A 10,049-nucleotide genomic window follows, 5' to 3' on the forward strand; every position below is an offset into this window, starting at 1 on the left:
TTTCAAAGAAAGCATTTTAGTTTTATTATAATTTAGTTTATTCTAAGGATTTTATAGTTTGAAGAAATAGAAAATGACACCATAAGCCAACTGTCACAGGGATATGCATGACAAGAAGGGCTATATATACTACATGCATCATTTAGGTAGTTAGCATACTATTACTTCTTGAGCTCCTTGAGTTGTTTACTGTCACAGGTAGGAGCTTCGGCCAGAGAGTAAAGGGCGGATTATACTTCTGCAGCTGCACACATCAAATGTCGCTTGGGTCTGGTCGCGAATCAGTTATGCTGGTATGCTTCTGCACCGTCGGTCTGGAATTTCTAGGGAAGCGCAGCAGTTTCCCGCCAAAGCGCAAGAGGGAGCCTATTCAAGAACTTGCGAGAACTTCGGCGGACGGTCAAGAGAACTTAGGTGGCACTGGCAGGAGTGTTTATTTTCCAAAACAACATGTCTGAGGCATCGTACAAGGGGTTGTACTATAGAACCTCCTTGATCAACCTTTCGTAGTGTTCATCCTTTGTTATTACTCCTCGGTTTTTTAAAAATGGCGCGCCCCAGCACCGAATCCAGAAGGATGACCACACAGACAGCTGGAAAGGCATACCAAGGACCAATCACAGCTGCTTTTTGTCCGCGCACTTCCGCTTGAGGTCTGCGTGGGTTTGTGACTGTCCGACGTGTAGTCTGGATTTTTATGAGGTACGCGACAACGTTTGCAGAACCTCAGAGCAGGGGGGTGTGGTCGTGTACAGAGACAGATTTGATGGTTGCCGAGGCTATGTTTCAGAAGCAAAAATTGGCCGGTATGATTTAAGGAGGGCCGGCTTTTGCACGCTGAAATTAGGACCGGGCCACCAGGCAGATGCCAGGTATCACAGATTACCAGTCCGAGCCAGTTTCTGAGCATAAATCCGCCTTTAGTTGTTACCCTGCAAAGCGAGGTGACTGAACTCTACCTGTGACACATGAACTTCTTTCCCTCAACCAGCAACGTGACGTCACACAGCTGCTGGGCGTCCAGGAGCTGCTTTAGACCTAAAACACAGAGAGATGCACAGATTGAGAAAGTAGAAGGGGATGCAGACAGGTAAAGATGAGAGGGGGGGGTTCCTGTCTTCACCGTGGGTGATGTAGTCCCCCAGAGGGGTGGTGCTGTCATCCGGAAAGTCCTCCTCCTCGGAGTCGCTGTCTGAGAGGGGCTCTCCTCCCCCTCCATCCCCGTCCTGCCATGGCTGGGGCCGCCAGGTAACTGTGCCCCCCCGCACAGCGTTCATCTGAAAAAAGGTTCCGCACATTTATCCTCCTGCTACATAAAGCTACTTTAGTTTGGGCGAAAACGAGTGAAGAAGCTGTTCTTTATTTTTTTAAATGTTATTATTCAGATTATCAGTTTATATTTATTAAAAGTATGGCTCCGTTTGCAGCTTCATACCTTTGCTCTCCTTCTTGTTTCCACCGTGAAAGCTGGTTGGGCCTCTCCGAGAAGAAAAATTAAAGAGCCCGTTATGAGCGGACCAACTGCAGGGAAACGGACTTCCTGGTTACAGGAAACCTGTGAGCATTTTTTTTAAAAATGTCCTGGTTTAACCGAGCTGCTCGCCCCGGCCTGTAGTGCACCCTCGTTAGGCTAGTTTCTGCTCAGAGCCCCGGAGTGACACCATCCCTACCAGCGGACCGAGCGGGTTTACCTTACCAAGAAAACCCTTCGAGTCTTATTAAAAGACGCGTGTTTGTAACGCATATCTGTTCGGTCTGGCCCGCACACCCCGACTGGCAGGTGAAGCGGTGAAAAGTGGACTTGTTTTGGCTAAGAAACGATCTCAGGGCAGAGCTTCCGGCGGCCGCTCATGTCTGAACCGGATTACCGCAACGTCCAGCTGCCGCCCGCTCTGATTGGCTGGGCATGTCACGTGACCGCTGTTTGTTGATTGACTCGTTTCTTGTCAAATATTTTAAAAACTAGAAAATAGGTATTTTAGCTAAAAGGATACGTTTTGACATCAACACCACGATCTTCATTTTCTTAAGTAAAGAGAGATAAACTAAATTTATATCTAATTTATTGCTTTATTTTCATGTTTCCCAGCTGATTTCCGCATCCGTGGTGCATTCAAATAAATCGTGTAAAACTGTATTTTTTTTTTTTTCATTTAACTAAGAATTGCTTGCAAGATAAATTACAAAAAACAGCTTTTAGATATATGTATTCACGTTGGCCATTTATTTTGCCACATAACGTAAAATGACGTCTGGTATATATAATTTTTTTGGCTAGTTGTGATTTTAAAACCGAGAGGATGTGAGACCAGCTAACCTCAATGGAAATAGCCTCTAGTTTTTTTCTTAGCGTATATTTATTAATTCTTTTTATAAAATTTTTAATGTATATTTGATTGTAGATGTTCAACTTTATACACATCGATTAATATATTTATATAATACAGGTAATGAAGTAGGAATTAAAAATCGCTGTTTTTATTTATTCTATTTTTTTTACAAGCCTATTTCAACTCCCAAAAAGTGCTCGAGATGATCATCGGCTGTATAAAGTTAGCTATTCCTGCATTCCCTGAATGCAGCATCATCCTACAGAGAAACATGGCGACCTGCATGAGTGTTGTTACAAGAGTTAGAGGCGCGCTGTCAGTGCTACCGCCGATAGGCAGACGGTGGCCCTCAAGGCGCAGTAGCGCCGCTGTTGTCCCGCACCGCCTCCGGCACGGAGCCCGGAGCAGTCTGTACGAGCATGTCCGTGAAGGCTACAGCGACAAGCCCGAGCTGGACATGAGGGCGGTGTGTGAGGAGACCGACAAAGTCATCGTTAACGTGGAGAGCAGGAAGGGAGACCTGCGAGGAGACGATGTCCGGAAAATTGTAAGGCAGAGGCAGTAACTACACCTTTTAATTAACCCCTGGTCATGCAGAAATCAGCTTTGTTTACATGGAACCGGGTTTCTCTCCCTTATATCATGTTTATTGGCTCTAGGTTGGTGTGTGGCAAGAGCTCCAGGCAGTGAGGACAGAGATCTCTGAGCTGGAGAAGGAGAAAGGAAGCATCAGTGAGACAGTTAAAAACCTGGTGGTGAGTTTTTACATTTTCTTGCAAATTTTAACCACAAAAAATAACAAAGTGCGCGTATATGTATGTATATATGTATACACTGTGTGCAGAATTATCAGGGAAGTTGCATGTTTGAGGATTATCTTTATTTTTGGGCCACAATGGTGCTCTCAATCAAAAGACTCCTTAATATCAAAGTTTCATATTTTTGGAAGTTGATGCGTTTTTTTTAGTTTTTTTTTTAGATTTGGTCATTTTATGAGGATGTCTATGTGTGCATGTAAATATTACAGTGCAGAATTATTAGGCAACGTAATAAAAAACAAATATATACCCATCTCACTTGTTTAGTTTCACCAGGTAAACCAATATACTCAAAATTCAGAAAATAACATTTACGACATTCAAAAACAAAAACAAATCTGTGACCAATATAGCCACCTTTCTCCACCATGACGCTCAAAAGCCTTCCATCCATAGATTCTGTCAGTGTCTTGATCTGTTTTAGACTTAGATTTGTCATTTTGTTTACACAAGTGTAAAACAAAAAGAAATTTCGTTTGGAACAGCTCTTGGGACAATTTCATCTTTTTTTTTTAAAAGTGCAGCCTTGAAAAATAGTAAAAAAATATATATATAAAAATAGTAATATAAACATATGGCTGTAAATTAACAGTTCTAACATTTTTTTTTTTTTTTTGCGATACACATTGCGTGCAGCAGCCACCACAGCCTCCCAGACGCTGTTCAGAGAGGTGTACTGTTTTCCCTCGCTGTAGATCTCACATTTAATGAAGGAACACAGGTTCTCCATGAGGTTCAGATCAGGTGAACAAGGGGGCCATGTCATAATTTTTTCCCTTCTAAACTGTGGTGTATTTTGATGGGTGTGACGGCGCATTGTCCTGCATGAATATCATGTTTTTTCTTGAATCATGGCGACTTCTTTTTGTACCACTGTTTAAGGAGGTGTCTTCCAGAAACTGGCAGTAGGTCTGGGAGTTGATCTTGACTCCATAATCAACCTGAAAAGGTCCCACAAGCTAATCTTTGATGATACCAGCCCATACCATTACCCCACCTCCACCTTGCTGGTGTCTGAGTCGATAAGGAACTTGCTGCCCTTTACTGATCCAGCCTGATGCCCATTCATCCATCTGGCCCATCAAGACTCACTCTCATTTCATCAGACCAAAACACCTTGGAGAAATCAGTCTTTAGATATTTTTTGGCCCAATCTTGACATTTTGTGTTGTGTGTCTTGTTCAAAGCTGGCCTTTTTTCGGCTTTCCTTACCTTGGCCAGGTCCCTGAGTATTGAGCACCTTGTGCTTCTCGTCACTCCACACATGTTGCAGCTCTGAAATATGGCACAACTGGTGGCTAATGGCTTCCTGGCAGCTTCACGCTTGATCCTTCTCAATTCATGGGAAGTTATTTTGCGTGTTTTTTTTTCCCAACACGCTTCTTGCGCCCCTGTCGGCTATTTATAGTGATGTTATGAGATGAGCCGAGGCTTCGAGACGTGTGTTGAGTAATGAAGGGAGCGTTTCCTCAAAGCGCGTGTCGAGGCGTGATTCATTTAGAGGAGGGACCAAAATTGAGGATGTCCGAAGCCTCGGTACCGTGATACCACGTGACTGCTTTGCGAAGTGGTTCAGAAAGCGCAAGAATTTCTGCAGGCATTTAAACAGCCTCAGGATTCAGTCAAGATGTGGGAGTTTGTAGGACAGTTGCTGTAATTTGGATAGAGTTTGGATAGATTGTAAGAATACATTGGTTGGTTGTTTTTCGAACCAATCTAGTTGGTTAAAACTATTTTGGTTAGAATAAACAATGTAATGATCAAAATCTGAGCAAGCCACAGGACATAATATCATCGTCAGTGTTAAGTAGTATTTTCTCCATTAAACGGTCAACAATTTTAGTGGCTTCGTTTGTAAGACACAGGCTCCCACTCCTGAGGTTGATGGTTCAAGACCTACCTTTGACTTTTAAAAGTTGCGATTATACTTAATTATTTTGGCTGATGAGGCTAATTTGCATTGGTTTGGTTATTACAAACTGTAGTTCTCCACTCAACCAGTAGGTGGTGACATGTTCACATGGAGCCTCGTGAACTGTGGGGATCGTTGAAGCAATTTGGCCAAAATGATTCAATGCCTCATGAGGCCTCATCTCAGCATCACTAGCTATTTGCCATGAACCGCTTGATTGTGCGATGATCCCGCTTGGCGATTTCCAAACTGCTGCTCCCCTCTGAAAGACATCTGACAATTTTTTACTTTTCAGAGTCTGTCAAATCTATTTTCTGACCCATTTTGCCAAAGGAAAGAAAGTTGCCTAATAATTAAGCACACCTTATATAGGGTGTGATGTCATTAGGCCACACCCCTTCTCATTACAGAGATGCACACCACCTGATTTGCTTAATTGGCTTTCAAGTCTATACAGCTTGGAGTAGGACAACATGTATGAAAAGGATGATGTGGCCGAAATACTAATTTGCCTAATAATTCTGCACACAGTGTATATATGTGTGTGTATATATATATCTATATATATATATAGATATATATATATATATGTATGTAAGTATGTATATAAAATGTATATGTATGTATATAAAAATGCTGGAAATAAAAAGTTTTCTTGTAAGATTATTTCTTTGGTTTGTTCCTTTTTTATGCCTCTTTTCGTGGGATTATAAAGTTGTGTCTCTAAATAGGTTAATTTTGTTTTTTTCCCACAGAGCCAAAATGACAAGAAAGCCCTTGCTAATGTGAGTGGAACCAAAGCACCCAACCTGTGTTTACTCTATGATGCATCGCTCATGTCTGACCAAAACGTTTCTCCTGCAGCTCCCAGAGTACACCCAGGCCCTGCAGAGGGGCCGCGACATCCGCGTCAGATTGAACCAGCTCTACCTTAAAGACACTGAGCTGGATCAGGAGCACTACAGCCGAGCGCTACGTCTGCCCAACAGCACCCACCCTGATGTGGTGAGGACACACATGAAATAAAAAAAACTAATCCCAAGGATCGATGATGAGGTTTAGGTTTGCAGCTAAAACCTGGAGGTTACGTTTCTCCTTTTTAAAGCTGTTTTGTCACTCGAACAGTTTCATTAAACAGTTAATGATGCGAAAACACTGAGCTTCAGCAGCACAGCGCTGAAACTGGCGTTCAATGCACAAATACAGACCGTGGAGGACCTCAGATTATATTATCTTTAGATGCATTAATTACTGCAACAGCATCTTTAAAGGTCTGCCAAAAAAAAAAAAAAACAAAGCACTTTCAGACCAGTCGATTCAAAATGCTGCTGCTCGTGTTCTCACTAAGGCTAGAATAATAGAGCACACCATCGTGGCTTTAAAGTTCTTACTGCCTCTCATGGCTCTGAGAACAGACTTTAAAATGCTGCTATTATTTTATAAATGTACACCAAAATACATTAAAAACTTGCTATCAATGCGTCAACTTTCCAGAATGCTCAGGTTTTCTGGTTCCAGTCTACTTTGTGTCATCAGAACTAAACATGGAGAAGCAGTTTTTGGTTTTTATTCGCCTTTAATCTGGAGCAAACTGCAAAAGACTAAACTCCTTTAAATCGAGGCTGAAGATCCACCTAATTAGAGCTGCCTTTGATCAGCAGGTGAACAGCTGTACACAGTGACCGTCTCCCCGTGTTGATCTGATTGATGGTTTTTCTGATTTTGTGTGACGATTCTGATGTTTTGATGATTTGCTGTGATTGATGCTTGTAATAATTTTACTGCACACTTGTTTTGATGTTTTTATGATGAAAACCACTTTGAATAGGCTTGCAGCTGAAAATGTGCTGTACAAATACATTTTTACTCACTTATTTACCCTTTTGTTTTATTTTAAGCCAGTTGGAGATGAGAGCCAAGCGAGGGTGGTGGAGTATGTTGGAAAGAAAGCAGGTGATTTATGTGTTTGAAAGCTCTACATGCTTCAAACTATATTTTTTATGGCAGAAAATCATGACCCTGCTTTGTTTACAGAGTTTGCGTTTAAGCCTAGAGGCCACGTCGAGCTCGGGGAGGAGTTGGGCCTCATCAGACAGAGGTAAGGCGGGTTTCACCGAACTGGCTCAATACGTTTGTGACCCATAAGTGAAATCACCTAAAGACCATCGTTTCCTGCAGGCATCTGTCTCACATTTCCGGACACCGGTCGTATTATTTGAGGGGAGCCGGGGCCAGGCTTCAAACCGCACTTCAGAACTTTGCCCTCGACACTTTGCAGCGACGGGTGAGATCCCATTTGGGAAAATAAAGGCAAAGAAAAGCATAAAAAAGCATAGAAAGCTGAGTTCTCTTCATCTGCTGCAGGGCTTCATTCCATTGGTTGTGCCAGACATGCTAAAGGGGGTGGTGTTTGTGAGTATCACATCTAATGCCAGCAGTATGAACTGAATGACTTTAAACCAACAATCAACTGCAAACATATATATTTTATTTTTTCTATTCTCTTTTTTTTTTTTATCCCCACATCCAGGAGGGTTGTGGGATGCAGCCAAACGCTCAGCGCTCTCAGGTCTACTCCTTGGACCCGGCACGTTTCCCAGACCTCAACCTGGCTGGAACGGGGGAGGTGGGGGTGGCAGGTGAGACTTTCTCTCCTTCATGTTTCCACAACACGCCTCCACTTCCTCAGGCTGTTGATTTAACACCGTTTGTTCAATATGGAGAAACGGTAATGGAGAACCTTTGCGTTCATCTTACTGTTAGGACTGTGCATAAATCCCTGCTGAGTTGCTGTCAATTTTTATTTGTTTGGATGTTCACAGGCTATTTCATGGATCACGCAGTAAACTGGAAGGACCTGCCTGTCAGGTAAGAAGCTCTCCTCACTTCATCTTCGGTTGCGGACGGAGCGACTTGTAACTAACCACCGCGGCTTGTCGTCTCTCACCGCAGGACGGTTTGCAGCAGCACCTGCTACAGGGCAGAGACGGACACCGGCAGAGAGACATGGGGCCTTTACAGAGTTCATCACTTCAATAAGGTCAAAGACACAGAAGATGGAAGATTTGAATTAAAGTCCAGATGGAAAGTTAATCCTAAAGGCTGTGGTCTTTATCCCTTTATGTTCTGCTTCAGGTGGAGATGTTTGGTGTGACGGCTGATGAGACGGGAGAGGAGAGCTCCCAGCTGCTGGAGGAGTTTGTTTCCTTGCAGAAGGAGATGTTTTCTGCCCTGGAACTGCACTACAGGTCAGGAAACACACAACTGCAGCATCAGGGGTTGAATAAGCAAAAAAAATGTTGACAGATTTGTTTTTCCTTGACACTTTAATATGTCAGAAAACCTGTTCCCTCTACTGCAAATTCATTTTGTTTTTTATTCATATAAATAAAAGTTGTCTGTTAGATTAAACCTGTATAAGAATAAACTTATACTAAACACCCCCCCTTCATTTAAAGAAGGGAAATTCTAGATATAAATGAGTGTAGATATAAATGTATCAGACGTTGCCACCAGTATATCTTTGTTCTTTTTAGAAAGAATGCTTTGGCCCAATCCCAAACTGGCCCCTAAACACTAACCCTTGTTTGTTTATTGTTTATTTGAAATGGGACAGTGTACATTAATCAACATTAAAACAACGTAAATATACCAGAGTTAGCAAAGGAATGCTAATTTTCATCGGTAGTCCCCCAGCCAGGTATAAAAAAGGCAACCTTAAAAATAAACACACGTATAAAATCACAAGATACAATTACAATACCAATTACAAAAAAAAACATTATGGTTAAGAAATACAATTCATGTAAAATAATTATAAATTATTTAAATACACACAGCCTGAGCACTAGGGTTGGGAATTGAAAAGATTTTCACGATTCCGATTCCCTTTTCGATTCTATGAAACGATTCGATTCTTTATCGATTCTTTTTTCGATTCCAATTTGGGGAAAAAGGAGAACAAACAGTTTGATTATCAGNAGGGAGCGTTTCCTCAAAGCGCGTGTCGAGGCGTGATTCATTTAGAGGAGGGACCAAAATTGAGGATGTCCGAAGCCTCGGTACCGTGATACCACATGACTGTTTTGCGAAGTGGTTCAGAAAGCGCAAGAATTTATGCAGGCATTTAAACAGCCTCAGGATTCAGTCAAGATGTGGGAGTTTGTAGGACCAATCTAGTTGGTTAAAACTATTTTGGTTAGAATAAACAATGTAATGATCAAAATCTGAGCAAGCCACAGGACATAATATCATCGTTAGTGTTAAGTAGTATTTTCTCCTTTAAACGGTCAACAATTTTAGTGGCTTCATTTGTAAGACACAGGCTCCCACTCCTGAGGTTGGTTCAAGACCTACCTTTGACTTTTAAAAGTTGCGATTAAACTTAATTATTTTGGCTGATGAGGCTAATTTGCATTGGTTTGCCCTAGTAAAAATATAGATTGGGTCAAAACGCTGCCAAATTAGGTCGGTTTAGCCAAAAGATTGGTTGAACACAACTTCCAACCCAATTAAAACCGAAAAAATGTGGAAAAACTATTATGTTCGAATAAAAATGACATAAACCTTTTATTTTGCTCATCATTACCCAATTTGCACAAACATGTTCACTGTCTGCTTGAGTTTATTTCACTAAAATGGCAGAAAAACTGTGCAACTTAAATGAAAAAAAGGAAAACAGTTGCAAAAAGATTCACATATTTGATTACAAACTGTAGTTCTCCATTCCACCAGTAGGTGGTGACATGTTCACATGGAGCCTCGTGAACTGTGGGGATCGTTGAAGCAATTTGGCCAAAATGATTCAATGCCTTATGAGGCCTCATCTCAGCATCACTAGCTATTTGCCATGAACAGCTTGATTGTGCGATGATCCAACTTCAAAAGCTTGGCGATTTCCAAACTGCTGCTCCCCTCTGAAAGACATCTGACAATTTTTGACTTTTCAGAGTCTGTCAAATCTCTTTTCTGACCCATTTTGCCAAAGGA

The 10,049-nt window shown here is 41.8% G+C and overlaps 2 protein-coding genes across 2 annotated transcripts in view; one reads left to right on the forward strand and one right to left on the reverse strand.

The window, feature by feature from the left end:
• Positions 1-1,859, reverse strand: part of LOC107094509 (kelch-like protein 17) — a 7,137-nt gene extending 5,278 nt beyond the window's left edge. Inside the window, exons 1-3 of the mRNA XM_015390136.1 lie at positions 1,436-1,859; positions 1,124-1,277; positions 960-1,038 (exon numbers count right to left, since the gene is read on the reverse strand). Of these exons, the coding sequence (XP_015245622.1) occupies positions 960-1,038; positions 1,124-1,277 (233 nt within the window). The 5' untranslated portion in view covers positions 1,436-1,859. The remainder of the gene's footprint in view (positions 1-959; positions 1,039-1,123; positions 1,278-1,435) is intronic.
• A 740-nt stretch (positions 1,860-2,599) lies between these two features.
• Positions 2,600-10,049, forward strand: part of sars2 (seryl-tRNA synthetase 2, mitochondrial) — a 14,925-nt gene continuing 7,475 nt past the window's right edge. The window contains exons 1-12 of the mRNA XM_015390130.1: positions 2,600-2,877; positions 2,990-3,085; positions 5,816-5,845; positions 5,925-6,065; positions 6,959-7,013; positions 7,095-7,158; positions 7,239-7,344; positions 7,425-7,472; positions 7,591-7,699; positions 7,883-7,928; positions 8,013-8,100; positions 8,196-8,308. Coding sequence (XP_015245616.1) covers positions 2,602-2,877; positions 2,990-3,085; positions 5,816-5,845; positions 5,925-6,065; positions 6,959-7,013; positions 7,095-7,158; positions 7,239-7,344; positions 7,425-7,472; positions 7,591-7,699; positions 7,883-7,928; positions 8,013-8,100; positions 8,196-8,308 — 1,172 coding nt within the window. The 5' untranslated portion in view covers positions 2,600-2,601. The remainder of the gene's footprint in view (positions 2,878-2,989; positions 3,086-5,815; positions 5,846-5,924; positions 6,066-6,958; positions 7,014-7,094; positions 7,159-7,238; positions 7,345-7,424; positions 7,473-7,590; positions 7,700-7,882; positions 7,929-8,012; positions 8,101-8,195; positions 8,309-10,049) is intronic.

This window comes from Cyprinodon variegatus, unplaced genomic scaffold (genome assembly GCF_000732505.1).
Source record: "Cyprinodon variegatus isolate N-32 unplaced genomic scaffold, C_variegatus-1.0 Scaffold486, whole genome shotgun sequence".
In the NCBI taxonomy this organism is placed as follows: Eukaryota; Metazoa; Chordata; class Actinopteri; order Cyprinodontiformes; family Cyprinodontidae; genus Cyprinodon; species Cyprinodon variegatus.